General features: G+C 34.9%; 1 protein-coding gene across 2 annotated transcripts in view; it reads right to left on the reverse strand.

The window, feature by feature from the left end:
• Positions 1-2,109: 2,109 nt before the first annotated feature.
• The window catches only part of LOC591166 (high affinity cAMP-specific and IBMX-insensitive 3',5'-cyclic phosphodiesterase 8B), a 72,261-nt gene continuing 59,097 nt past the window's right edge, over positions 2,110-15,273 (reverse strand). For both annotated transcript variants that reach the window (XM_011670944.2, XM_011670945.2), the window contains 9 exons: positions 12,685-12,742; positions 11,827-11,962; positions 10,216-10,414; positions 9,191-9,321; positions 8,658-8,744; positions 7,061-7,202; positions 6,117-6,284; positions 5,037-5,166; positions 2,110-4,034 (listed from right to left, as the gene is read on the reverse strand). In XM_011670944.2, coding sequence (XP_011669246.2) covers positions 3,901-4,034; positions 5,037-5,166; positions 6,117-6,284; positions 7,061-7,202; positions 8,658-8,744; positions 9,191-9,321; positions 10,216-10,414; positions 11,827-11,962; positions 12,685-12,742 — 1,185 coding nt within the window. In that variant the 3' untranslated portion in view covers positions 2,110-3,900. The remainder of the gene's footprint in view (positions 4,035-5,036; positions 5,167-6,116; positions 6,285-7,060; positions 7,203-8,657; positions 8,745-9,190; positions 9,322-10,215; positions 10,415-11,826; positions 11,963-12,684; positions 12,743-15,273) is intronic.

Below are 15,273 nucleotides of genomic sequence, written 5' to 3' on the forward strand. Positions count from 1 at the left end.
AAAATTTGATGAGAATTTCATTTTACATTTAAATATAAAGAGGACCGTCCCAATTTTAAAACAGCTTGTAATTATATCATTTTCAAATCCTTTCATAAATTGATATTCATCATCCATTTATTTCTGCTATTTCGCGCTAACAATGGAATGAGCCCGCTTGATGTTGATTTCAGATGAAATTCTAAATTCATCTAAAGCAAAAAGGATTAGATGCCCATTTTACTCTCAAACATGAATACTGCATATCTATCATAAGAACACCATGACTTGAAAGATTGCCTATTTCCCCCAAAAAATATTTGTACTACAGTCAAACCTGTCTATAGCGACCGCCCAAGGGAAACACAAAAAGTGGTCTTTGCAGGCAGGTGGCCTTTGTAGACATGTTCCTTTAGTACATGTTTCAATGAGAAACCATTTTAACGGGAAACAAAAAATGTGGTCCTTGTAGACAGGTGGTCACTAAAGCAGGTTTGACTGTATTTGTCATGTTTTTTGAAGATCATTAATGTGACATCGAAATATCTAAATGAATAATTGCATTCATACCCCAACTACACTGATTGTTGCATTTAGGAGTTATATTAAAAACAAAAATTAAAAACTTACTAGCTTTGCCTTGCACTTGACCAGATTTGGCAATGAAAGGCTAATAAAAATTATTCCTCCAACATACTTTGCAAAAAATATTTAAATTTAAAGAAATAGTTGGCAGATAAAATATAATGTCCATAATCGATTCTCGATTCACTATAAATATATAAATATCTTTCTTCTCTTCTCCCTTAGGAATGCATAATCTCTGTACAATATTTACAAACCTTTCGTCCACAGTTAGAACTACATGTATATGAAGAGACATACAACAGGGCTCTTCATGTCATGTTCAATCAATTAACACATTGTATACCAACTTGAACATTAGTCAGGAAAATCATGATTTTATCTGGAGCAAGAATCGCAAAAGCACTCGCTCAAAGAAACACAATATTTTTCTATTTTGTTTAAAACTTAGATTAGATTTATAGATGACCTAAATCAACCCTAGATTTGTGTGCATCTTTCTTCAAATTGGCAACTTATAGCACAACAAATTGATTATGAAAACTGAATAGATCAACAAAATGATTGATAAAATGACATCAAAATATTTACATCTATTATATTTTGGTCTTATAAAATATTTTGCTCGATTGAGGCTGATTGATAATTCTTGCTCTTGAGATTTAAGTTACCGTACATATGATCTTCTCACAAGTATCGCTGACTTCACGATATAGATTTTTACCCAAATGATTAGAAAAAATTTCATCAAAGAAAAAGATGCTGCAGTTGCAAATTTGAAACTTGAGAAAGTGATCTGTTAATGCCTTAATTTTCTACGATTCTCCTTCTGTTTGCCTACCTATATGCATGTAATATAAGTCCGGAAACTATTATACAAATAAAGAAATACATGATTTACAATCCAAAAGGGGTAAAGTACTAATTTCCAAAGGAAATTATGCATTTTTTTAAAGTTTACCTGATAATAATAAAACAAATTAAAAGGAAGAGAATGCTTTGATGGAATCATTTTTCACAGTTGTAAATAATATTGTTAAAATACTTGAGTATGATACAAATACATCACATTCAGATCCACAACAGACATACAAAAAGTTTCTAGTAATGACATTAAAGTCCTGTCCATGGGATTTTCAAAATACAAAACAAAGACAAAAATAACTTAAACTACTTGGCAAGAGATTTTCTGATACTCACAAAAATAAAAATGCTGCAGGTAACAGAATATTCATAACTGAAAATCATAAAAATATGTATTAAAATAACAGATAATGGACAGGACGGAAACTATAACACATGTTGAACTTAAAGCCATACTAAACTAGAAGCAGTACTGCGAAATCCCTTCTAGTGCCATTTCAGGTCAGCTGTAATAATAATAGTGAGTTCTTGTATAGCGCTCATGTTTGTCAGACTTGACACTCAATCCTGGTGCTTCATGATCAATTCCTGTCAGGTACCAATCAACTCGCTGCTTCCCTAGCTGTCCTTTGGAAATAAGGTATTGTAAATGCTGTTATTTTTGGCGTGATTAATTTTTCGGCGCTGAGCGACCCAAAAACATATTCGCTGGTTCTTATATTCCTGCTGCACGCAATTCAGCCAGTTCAAAACATGCATAAGAGGTCATGCTTATATTTTCGCGCCTGCATGCCGAGCTTAGCGCAAAATCCGTGAAAACTAATGTACCGGAATATTTCTACTTTTACAGTATTGGGTTAAGCACTGTTGGCAAGTTGACCATGAGATGGCGCTGTGCAATTAACAGTACGCTAGGGCAGAAAGTTCATCAGTTCAGTATTGCTTTAATAAAATTAATACTGCTAAAAATCACAACTCCTTTTTAAGAGTTTTCTTCTTTGGTACAATATGTTCGTCTAAAAAACTAAGTATACAAATCATATTTAATTGATCTTCACCAAAGAACAAAAACTCATACACGTAATGTACATGTATCTATTTTGCCACGCTAAGATGGGTGCCCAAAACATTAAGAAAAAGACAAATGTTTATCACTTATTCTAAAATCATCAATCATAAAAATGCACTCGTCAAGTGCTCTTGATGACTCTAGAAATGAAATTATTTGTGTTTCAAACCAGACTGACCATTTTGGGAATTTTAAGTCATAAATATGAAAACAATTTTTCTTCAGTAAAATCTTTCCCTTGAAAAATATCACCAATCCACTTCTTTTTCAATAGCGGATGAGATCCACATACCATATATTCTAAAATGCACACTTCGCATTGTACATTACTTTTAAACCAGCTTTATAAATCTGTTTCATATATAAACTTGTATCTTCAAAAAATCAGTACTTATCGTATATAAATATCTAGACATCAAGGTGATTTTTTTTTTTTAATCCGTCTATATTTTTATTCCCTTCAATTTGATCAATCAAACTGATGAGACCCCATTTTATCTAAACATAACCTGTTTGCATGTAAAATACAAGGGGGGAATAGGAAGTATTGTCATCATGAAGAAAAACATTTCCTTAGAGCTCATGGACAGATTTTCCACGTAACTATTTCTTTCCAGCTCTTAAACATTTAACAAAAATGTAAAGTGTTAATTCCCCTGATGAGTACATGTTGAGATATATTAGAAGATAATTTTGAGTTGCTTCAAACCTTTAGCTGATTAAACCCTATGGCACTTTTGATAATATTTGACACTCTATTACAATTCTTTTGTATACCCTTATAATAAATCATATATATATATATATGTATATATATATATATATAACCATATTCATACACATTTACAAAGCCTTGTTTCTTTGTTTATAAAACAAATAATGTCTTAAAATTCTCATTTTGCATGATATAACATATTTCATTGGAAAAATGGGTTGAACATACATCCACATAGCAACCCATTTTACAACAAACAAGTTACATGTATAATGAGAACAATACACAGACAATGAATGAATGTTTCTGCCATCTCTTTTTTTTGTGCTAAAAAGGTCATATTTCACCCCATTCAAGCTCAAAGAATGCTTTTAAGCAGTTTAATTAATTAATTAATTTAATGAGCACCTTGGAGCAATAATCTGCTGCACCGCATCATCCCTGCTATGAATACATGACACCTGATATATTATAGCGATGGAATTTGTTGAACTGAAGATGATGAATAGAACCAAAGCACAAGGAGCTTTCAAAGTAGACAGACATGAAGAAAATTTGATCATCATATATAAAATCATTCATCCAAGAGACCTCAAGTATTTGCTTTGTGCACTTCAATTCAAACACTTCTTTTGAATAAATGTTGAGATTCAGTCCCTGCATAAGTGTACCCCGGCTTGAGGGAGGATTATCGCTTTTCATGATCTCCCTTTTCGTTTTCTTTCTCCTTCATCTTCTTTTCTCGTTCCTTCTCCTCCTCTCCTTTCCAGAAAACGTAGTTGATCTGTAAATGCTCCATCAGCTCAGGGCAGTCTGCAAAGGCTGTGGATGTGAGGGGAAAAGGGAAAATTATCAGATTTTTATTTTAAAGCCCGTTTTTACTAGTTTGGCCAGGAGGGATTAGACCATCCAGTGTGGTCACTGATAGGTGGTTATCTAATGAAATCAGCTCTCAATTAATATAAGAAAAAAAGTGATCATGGGGGACCAACAGGCACCGATTAGGCATTGTTTGCTATATAGAGGGCGCAAGTAGCTATAGGTAGTGCAGTGGGGCTTTAATCTTTAATCATTATGTTGGGTCGCTAATAATACAATATGAAAGACAATATCATCATTTATATCCCCGACATAATAACTACAGCCACAATTATCCTCCTCCTTTCTTCTCTCTTTTTTTTCTTTCCTTTCCTCCTTTTTCTTCTCCCTCTTCTTCTCCCTCCACCTTTTCCTCCTTGATCATCATCATCATCGATTCCTCTAGGCACCACCACTATCATCATCATCAACACCACCACTATCATCATCTTTAGCATAATCTCCATCATGATCACCATCCTCATCAATATTACAATCAACACCTATACCACCACTATTATCATCATTATGACCATTTATATTATCATAATTATCATCATTATTGTAATCAACAATTTTACCATCACCACCACCACCCCCACCACCACTAATATCATCATTATGACCATTTCTATTATCACAATTATTGTCATCATCAATATTACCACCCCCATCACTACCACCACCACCACCACTGCCGCCATCATCAACAACAACAACACCACCACCACCACCACCACCACCACAATCAACACCACCACCACCACCACTGCCACCACCACCATCATCATCATCCCTGCCATCACCACCACCACCATAACCATCACCACCACCACCGCAACTGCCACCACCATCAACACCAACACCACCATCATCACCACCACCACCACCATCTTCATCATCATCATAATCATTGTCATCATCACTGTCATCATCACTATGTTCACCAGCATCACTACTACTTACAATCCCAAGCCTCAAACATGTCCATGATGAAGTAGTCAATGAAAGAGATCTGTGATTTAGGAATGCTGCACATTGTTCTGTCAAACACCGGCATGACAACCGGCAGACCACGCCTCTTCTCCTCATCGGTCTAAATGGAAGAAAACGAAAAATAATGAAATACTTTATCAATGAACAATGAACTTCATGGATATAAAAGGACGGATAATCATTGGAAGGAATACAGAGAGATAGAAGGGGAGATACAGAGAGAGAATTACTAAATAATATACAAGCATAAAAAGAACGCAAAACATTAAAATGGAGATAAATGGGAAACATTCCAGAATGGGATGAGAAAAGATTAAGAGGAATTATCAGGATGTTTCACCTTCGGTCAATTAATTAATTTTGATTACCATGTTGAAAATATCCTCAGTATAGGAACATCCATTTTAGGCCTTATTTTTATCTTGGTATGGGGGCTGTTTTTCCATGACAATTTATAATCTTTTAAAGCTTCCAGGGTGAAGATACACAATAGCTTATGGTTACACTAGTGTTCATTCAAGAGTGATTCATCTAATTTCAAGAATATTCCACTAATCGCTCTTGAAAGATTACGTGGTTTAACTGCAAGCTTCCCTCACATATTCATTCATTTTCAACAGTATTGCAACATTAACAAACATTATGATAAAGCCTAGATGTGAAACAGAGAGGAGATTTCTCTATACCTTTTTTCATGAGTTCGCCTATAACATGAGTAGATCAAATACTGAAATATAACTTGATCTTGGCTGTGATTTGTTCTATTTATGTGTCACTGATTGTTGTCATGAACATTTTCTAGAATATATTTAAGTTAATGTTGTCTATTGGGAGCTAGGGAAGTACAAATAATACAAATAATTCCTCTGGCTCTCAACATAGAGATTAAATTATATTATATTTCATTGTTATGTTATTATGTTATGTGAGTTTTTTGTTTATTATATGTTAATGTATTATTATATTTATACAAATGTGAGTCGCAAGATGATTTTTATTTGTGCATGACAATAAAGAAATTCAATTAAATTCAATTGATGGATGCCTCACCTGATTGAAGTATTCCTGAGATATCCTCCTTGCCCATTCTCTACACAGCTCTAGAGGTCTTGTAGGGTTGGCTACGTCAGCACACTTGATGAGCATGCGCCGCACCAGAGCCCTGTTCTCGGGGGTCGACAGGATCATGGTGTCAGGGGTGCTTCGCCCGCCACTCTGCTGCCATAGAAATCAAAAGCAGGGTACCCATTAATGACCGAGATCACATTAAATGGCCTTGAGTTAAATATTTACGCCTAAATGAATGATGAAATAATTCCTTCTGAACCATTACATTTCAGAACATGTATAAACCATATGGTAAAGTCATTATATTACATTTCTCTCACCCAAAGACTCTCTGAGAGACTAGGGGGTATTTTTTAAATATTTTTATGGGACCACTGGTTTGCTTTGTGCAGACTTGTACACCCATTAATGGTACTTCCACCAAGTCTTGTGTCAGCGAATTATGACCTTCTGTACATGGAAACTGATGACCATCTTCCTTTAACACAGAGATAACGTCATTCTGGCTCTCAACCAGACTATTATCATTATCATTATTATTATCATTTGTACAGAGAGTTGACTGTAATCATATGCATTTTGTGGTCTAGAGGATAAGTCACCTGACTACAGATCACAAGGTAGGGGGTTCAAATCCAAGCCCAACACTAACGTCTTTTGGCAAGACGTTAATCTACATTTGCCACTCTCCACCCAGGTGTTAAATGGGTACATGGTAGGATGCGAAAGTTAATGTAATTTGCTCAGCATTGTGAGCATCTCTAAAATGAGGCCTGGCTGGAATGCTCCCCAGGGAGCTGAGAATGTGCATACATTGTGTGCGGGCAAGCCTGAATCTGATGACCGGGGTAATAATATATCTGTAAAGTGCTTATAGACATCGTTGATGTATCAAGCGCTATATAAAAGCGGAATATTATTATTACCAGAGATGACGAGTCGTCCCCATCCCTTGCTCCTGGTTTGTTGATGCAGTTGACAAACTTGGAGAGATGCTCAAAGTGTTTGGTCATCTCCGTAGCCAGGATCATGTCAATGATAGAGTGACGTAGTGCACGGAAATCATCCCTGTTTTAATAGACAAAATAAGTGTGAATAACATCAGTTTTATTTTATGCAAAATATGTTTGCAATAAGCACACAGAAGATTTAACCCACTGACTACCGTATTTGCCGGCGTAAAGGCCGCACCGCCGTATAGGCCGCACCCCCAACTTTGACATTTCGTAGAGGAAAAAAAAAAAACTGAGAGAGAAAAAAAAAACGGACCAAACAAAATGATCGTAATTTTCTTGTAGAACACTCTTTTTTTTTTACAAACTATACCAAATTCATCAATATTCTTATAAATCAACAAGAAGTTAACCTCAAAAATGATCATAATTTAGCAGATCTTCATCGACTTTTAAGCTAGTACTGTATCGTACGCAGATTTGGTATCCTACAATACCCCTTCCTCGATGTGCGGTGTAATCCGAAAAAGCATTTTTCGACCTGCTCAGTTGCGTTGCGCGACAGCTAGCTCCGTAAGTAACAGCCTGTCCCTTTGTTTACTTTTTGGCGATGCAATGGTACGGACTTAGATCTAGATCTATCGGCAGATTTTATTAGAAAAATAAGTTTTTTCGTCTTCATGTCAACTATGCAACATAAAATTGTCGGTAAGTTGTGTGGAGTTATTCTAGAATTGTCCTGTACCGTTGTCTAGTCATGCTACCGTTCCTATAGTCCCATACGTGCAAATGGACGTGATGTTTTGACCGCTGAATTTTGTTGTTGTTGCGTATACGCCGCACCCCGACTTTTTGATTTTTTCTCACCCAAAAATACTGCGGCCTTTACGCCGGAAAATACGGTACTGAATTTTTACATTTCCATAGATTCGATACAACGGCCATCCTGTTCCCCTGAGCAATGGGTTAAGAATGATTTTCATGCAAAGAATGCTGTGCAATAAACTGCACTTAGTGTGCATATCCATTTCAATTATTTAGAGTGATACAGGTACCGTACTTTCTGCTACAGCAACTTAACATTGTGTCAATTAACTTGATTGATATCTTTTTAATATATTTAATTGATTTGGAAATAATGGGAAATTGTGGTATTATGTGAGTATACAGAAATATCACAATCAATCTACTATCTATTCCAATTTACCATTCCTATAAATTAGACAGAACTACATTAATTTATCAACAAAATATCCAATAACTACCATCACTACCATTACCACTATCATCATCACCATCACTAGAATTATCATTATATTGTCTGCTTTCATCTCCATCACATCAACACCACTAGGCAGAACAAATTTCTTCTTATTTGTTATTTACTTATTTATTAGTCTTGTTTTAGTAGGGTGGCTCCATTAGTAGTTAAATACTATTTTCCGTGGAGGCCCTACAACATAAATACAAAATTTACAAACATATTGATGTAAACAATACAAATCGAGACAAAATAAATTTAGTTACAACATTTTTTAACAAAAGAACATCATCATCATCATCTACTCACCTGTCCAACTCCTTGAATATATTGCATCTGTCTTCTTTTGTTGTGAGTTGGAATGCTAGAGCTGAATGATGACTCTCCAGTACAGCTCTGTAGTGAAAGATAAAACAATATTAATCTTTATTTGACATCACAGTCTATTGCAACTTTTTACATTTTACGGGCAATAATTATCGGCTGTCCGCAAGAAGGCTGTAAGAATTATGTACTGTCAATAGCAGTAAGAGCCTTATTGCAGGCAGCCAAAATTGGTTTGGTATACGATATGAAGTGTTTTGACCTGTCATAAAATTGCCATTTTATACAACAGTTAAACCTGCTTTAGCAACCACCTGTATAGAGAGACCACCTGTCTACAAAGACCACATTTTCCCCTCAAAATGGTTTTTTCATTGAAACATGTACAAAAGGAACCTTTACGTAAAGATCATCTGCCTATAAAGACCACTTTTCTTGTCTCCCTTGGGTGGTCTTTATAGCAAGGTTCTTTACGACATATTCTTGAGACATGAGAATATTGGTTAAGAAGCACTTACGTGTCATTGTATAGAATAGCTAGATCACTTCCAGCGTTACAGAGGAATGAGTTTGTCTTGCCCGGATGATCCACGTCGTGAACAGCTGCTGCTATCAATGCTGCTACATGATCCGCTGTCTCAAAACATGACTACAAAAGATTGATGAAACACAATATAAAAAAATCTTGTCAGAAATGAAATTTATCGCTTTACCAATCTCTAGAAACTATCAATGCTGCTCCATGACTTAAATCCCCTCTGCACTAGTTTGGCCAGGAGGGATTAGACCTCCCTACATGGTCACTGACAGGTGGTTATCTATTTAAATCAGCTCTCACTGAACATAAAAAAGGGTACCATGGGGGACCAATGGTCACCGATTAGGCATTGGTTGCTATATAGAGGGCGCAAGTAGCTATAAGTAGTGCAGTGGGGCTTTAATGCCTTAAAACTTGATTATCGTTACTAGATACAAAAACTGAAAGCTACCATGTTGTTAGAATTCAATTTTATTCTTTTCACCTCTAACAAAGTCACAAATTCCTAATAGGCTCCTGAAACATATGATTGGACTTACAATCAACTGTAAAAAGCTTTGTTTGACTGATTGTATCTTAACATGAACTATATTTTTCTGTAACATAAAACTTGACTGTATGAAATATGAATTTAACCTTGTGATTTACGATTAATTGATTTTGTTCCTGATTAAGACTTATGGGCAAGGAGTAGAAGTTTAAGACATTTCAAGGGAATCATTCAATTATTTACCCTGTTCTGTTTTCTCAAGTGTTCAAAAGTACACTACTAATTTTGTAATGAATGTATCTCTTTTGTTACAAGGCTCCTTTGTCTTGAAATAGGACTATTGGAGAAAAAAGGCAGTGTCAAAAAACATGGAAGAGATTCTAAATAATCTTTACAATGAATATATTTATCTATTTCAAGAAGGAAAATTGAAGTCAAATAACACAGCACAACACTGAATTTTGTAGTGTGCCATTACTGGAGTCACAGAAAAGGTTACAGCTTCTTTCACTTACTTGCATTTTGTCCTTGCCGAGGAAATAGGACGTTGCTTGCAACACATCAGCAGCATGTGATGAGTTGTGGTAGGGGTTGCAACTGTGGTAGTTGCTCTCTATCACCTGCAACCAATTCCTGAGTACTGTCTCTGAGATTCCAAGGAAATTACACACACCAAACCTTGAAAATATCTTTAGACCAGTGAACAATAAGGGCCTGTACAAGGGAAGAAAATGGATAAAGTTTGGGATGATGACAACTGTTCAGATAGAGTGAGGGTGAGTATTAGGCAGGAGAAAAAGATGAGTATAATGATGACAACGATAATGATGGTGGTGGTGGTAATAATGAAGATAATGATAATATAAAGATGATGAGGAGGATGATGATGAGGAGGATGATGATGGTGATGAGGATGATGATAATAATAATAATAATAATAATAGCCTAATAGTCCACTCCAAATTTTATTAAACCGAAACGGAAATTCTTTTTGCCCAATTGATTGTGAGCCCGGCAGCCACTGAGCAGCGCCAGATCGACGTTGCTCTATCCCTTATTGTTGAACGCCAAACAAGGTAGCAACAAATCCCATATCTGATAACTGATGATGAAAAAGAGGAGGAGGAAGAGGAGAAGGAGGAGGAAGAGGAGGAGGAGGAGGAGGAGGAGGAGGAGGAGGAGGAGGAGGAGGAGGAGGAGGAGGAGGAGGAGGAGGAGGAGGAGGAGGAAGAGGAGGAGGAGGAGGAGGAGGAAGAGGAGAAGGAGGAGAGATGATAAAGGTGATGATGATTATGAGGGGAAGGAAGATGACTGATGAGGAGGATAATGATGCTACCGCTGGTGGTGATGATGATGGGCACCACACAATGCGAATACCTTATCACTTAATTAAAAGAGTGATAATTATGAATTGAACATTCATAATCAAAATGAACTTTCTTTAATATATATCTTGACAAAATAAGTCAATGTTGTTAGCCTGTCAAGAAGATAACTTTCCCATTTTCAAATAGAATGGGAACCCTTCCAACTAATACAACACCACCAATCGACATCCTCATGAATATTCTTCTTCTTCTTCTTCTGATTAAGTCCGTCTCCTTCAACTGACTGAAGATTCTTGCAAACTATGAGCGTGTGTGTGTGTGTTAACCCCAATTTAGGTCCTTTCAAGTGCTATTTACATTACATTACATACAGTTATATTATTATTATATTATTATATTATTATATTATTATATTATTATATTATTATATTATTATATTATTATATTATTATATTATTATATTATTATATTATTATATTATTATATTATTATATTATTATATTATTTTATTATTATATTATATTATTATATTATTATATTATTATATTATTATATTATTATATTATTATATTATTATATTATTATATTATTATATTATTATATTATTATATTATCATACTATTCTATTGTCATATTATCACATTATCACATTATCATATTATCATATTATTATATTATCAAAATATTACATTATTATATTTTTATATCATTATTAATTATGTTGTTACATATTATTATATCATAATCCAACCAACTCCAATCTGCAAAAAACAACAACAAATATTCATTTGACCTTACCGATGTTGTGTTATTCTTTCTACTTCCAGAACCTGGTAGTTCCACGACACAGTTCCTTCTAGAAGCTTGAGGACCTCAGCTGGAGCTTGGCTAAGGTGGGTCAGGGGTGACGACGAACTGTTATTGGATGCTGCACCTGACCAAGAAAGATAACAACATTACTGGGGTGAATCAAGTAGATTAGTATTCCAAAACATTTCCAACATTGCTTGAATATTGCTAAATCTCTCCAGAAGAGAAAAGATACTCTGTAATCGCATTCATATGTAAAGAAACTCAAAATCAAGGAGAGATTATTAAGCATAGCAATCATTATGCATGGTATTCACCTACTTTGTACTTTCATACACCTTACTTAAAACGAAACTGAATAATTTGATCCTATAATTTCCTAAAACCTCAAAGAAAGATTATCTAATAAGAGTAACAAAAAAAGTCTACTTCAAAACTGAGAATAAATTATTATCTAACCCTCTTCTAAAGCTGTTTATTCCAGCCCGAAATTGACCATTTGGAACCAGAATGATATTAACTTATACATTTTAACACAGACAAGTCCAAAAAGACAATATAAAAAGATTTTTAAAAGATTTTGGATTAGAAACTGCCCTTACAAACTTTCCAAATGATCCTTCATCTACAATAAAAATACAGACAATCGGGTAATAATTTTAGACATCAAAATTACATATGATAAATAGGAAGCATTAGAATAAGCCCTAAATTTGACATACAGCACCCATCAATTGCTGGCAGCAAGAAGGGAATTAACTCTATGTATTAACAAAAAATGAAATGAGTTAATGTCCTTCTACCTCTCAGCGGGCAGATAATATTACAATATGAGAGTTTACTTACTTTTGCATATAGCTACTTCAGAGCCTGACATCTTCCGTTTGCCTGCATAGGTTCCATGCTGAAAATGGAAGAAAAAAACATTTGTAACCCTTTTGGGACAATCATTTCACATTTTGTGGTTTGGCACAATAACTTTTTATTCAGAGTCCAAAAAAATATAGCAGATACGTGGGTAGAAAGGGCAAACATTTCAGCAAACAATGCATCCATTTTAGCTTAATGACTAGATTGCATTTGATGCTAGGAATTTTTAAAAGGAAAATAGGCTTTGAAATCCTTCATTTGGCAACACATTAAGAGATTGAAATTATGTTTTTGATCAAAACTGGCCATTTAAAAAACTGTTTGACAACATTCTTGCCCATGTATTTTGTTTCAGAGACATTCGTTTTTTATTATATCATTTTAGCGATAAAAGAAAAATATTATTGTTGCCAATTTAAAGAACAATATGTGATCAATTTAGCCCTAAAAATTAACTCTGTCTTGAAAGGGTTAACTTTAAAAAGGCACTAAGGTAAAGAAACAATCACGATTTGAATATGCCTGTACATAAACATGATTACATTCCATACTGTGGTGTCTTCAGAGAGCTAATACTTTAATAGCAGGAAGTAAACAGATTTTTTTTTTAAAATATCAAAATAATCAAATTTACAAGGGCTATGAATAATTCAGTTGTTAACTAAGTATACCTAGATAGATTGGAAGATAAATAGATAAATAGATATACAGATCGATACAGATACATGTATTATATATATATATGTATGTATATATATATATATATAGAGAGAGAGAGAGAGAGAGAGAGAGAGAGAGAGAGAGAGATAGAAAGACTGATCTAAAAGGTCATAATATTCAGGATAGGTTAGTCTGGTTAATTATATTGCTTATGAGCACACCAAGAAATGTTCTGCTTCATAAAAAAGCTGGCCTTGTTTAAGATGAACTATATATTCCAAGAATATTCCAATTAATCCCATTAAATTATGACCTTAATGATGTTACGATAGCAATATTCTTGGAAACTTGTGTCATTTGGAATAATGAAATATTATTACCACAACCCTTTATATGCCACATATAAGATGCCCTGTACGCTATACCATGTTTCTTTCACAAAGAAATTTTTCAACAAATCCTTTCCTTGTATTTTGAGATTTCTGATCTAATTTTTTTCTTGAGATTTGACATAACTTAAATTGATTGTCACATTAAGCCTGGAAATGGGCAACTACTGTAAACGCTGTTATTTTCGCATGATTAATTTTTCGTGCTGAGCGACCCCAAAACATATTTGTTGGTTCTTAAATTCATGTTGCACATAATTCAGCCCGTTCAATAGAAGTATTGCTTATATTTTCGCGAGTTTTAAATTTGTGCTTGCCGATCTTAGTGCATAATCTGCGAAAATTAATGAACCGCAAATATTTCTACTTTTACAGTACATGAAGCATTCACAATATATTGGTATAATCATATTGTTAACTCATGCCTATTGTTTGTGCCAATCACCACTTATGGCACTTATGGCAAAGCAGCTAGTGAATGTGCCAGTTGATAAATGTGGCATGTAAAGGGTTAATTCTCTCTCTTCTCCAACCACTGTGTGATCATTTAAATATCACTTTCAGAGCCCTGATACTGCCAACCAGTGTTCAAGCCTACTGTTTGTGCTGATCAGAACTTATGGCAAAGCAGTGAATGTGCCAGTTGGTATATGTGGCATGTAAAGGGTTAATTCTCTCTTCTCCAGCCACTGTGTGATCAATTAAATGTCAAATTCTGAGTCCTGATACTGCCAATAAGTGTTTCAAGCCTACTGTTTGTGCTGATCAGAACTCATGGCAAAGCAGTGAATGTGCAAGTTGGTATATGTGGCATGTAAAGGGTTAATTCTCTCTTCTCCAACCACTGTGTGATCAATTAAATGTCAAATTCTGAGTCCTGATACTGCCAATAAGTGTTGCAAGCCTTTGTTTGTGCTGATCAGAACTTATAGCAAAGCAGTGAATGTGCCAGTTGGTGTATGTGGCATGTAAAGGGTTAATTCTCTCTTCTCCGACCACTGTGTGATCAATTAAATGTCAAATTCTGAGTCCTGATACTGCCAATAAGTGTTGCAAGCCTTTGTTTGTGCTGATCAGAACTTATAGCAAAGCAGTGAATGTGCCAGTTGGTGTATGTGGCATGTAAAGGGTTAATTCTCTCTTCTCCGACCATTGTGTGATCAATTAAATGTCAAATTCTGAGTCCTGATACTGCCAATAAGTGTTGCAAGCCTATACTGTTTGTGCTGATCAGAACTTATGGCAAAGCAGTGAATGTGCCAGTTGGTATATGTGGCATGTAAAGGGTTAATTCTCTCTTCTCCGACCATTGTGTGATCAATTAAATATGACCTTGAGGGGTTTGATACTGCCAACCAGTTTTGCTGGTACAAATAGCTACCAAAAAAGGCCCCATTCACACAACACAAGGGAATCCATCTTTAACCCATAAAAGTTTGGTGTTGCCGTTTAGTGACTTTTTATTTATCCAGAAAGCTCTGAATTACAAATTTGACATGAGCAATAATAACCAATA

Source organism: Strongylocentrotus purpuratus, unplaced genomic scaffold (assembly GCF_000002235.5).
Source record: "Strongylocentrotus purpuratus isolate Spur 01 unplaced genomic scaffold, Spur_5.0 spur5_scaffold_9, whole genome shotgun sequence".
NCBI classification, from domain to species: Eukaryota; Metazoa; Echinodermata; class Echinoidea; order Camarodonta; family Strongylocentrotidae; genus Strongylocentrotus; species Strongylocentrotus purpuratus.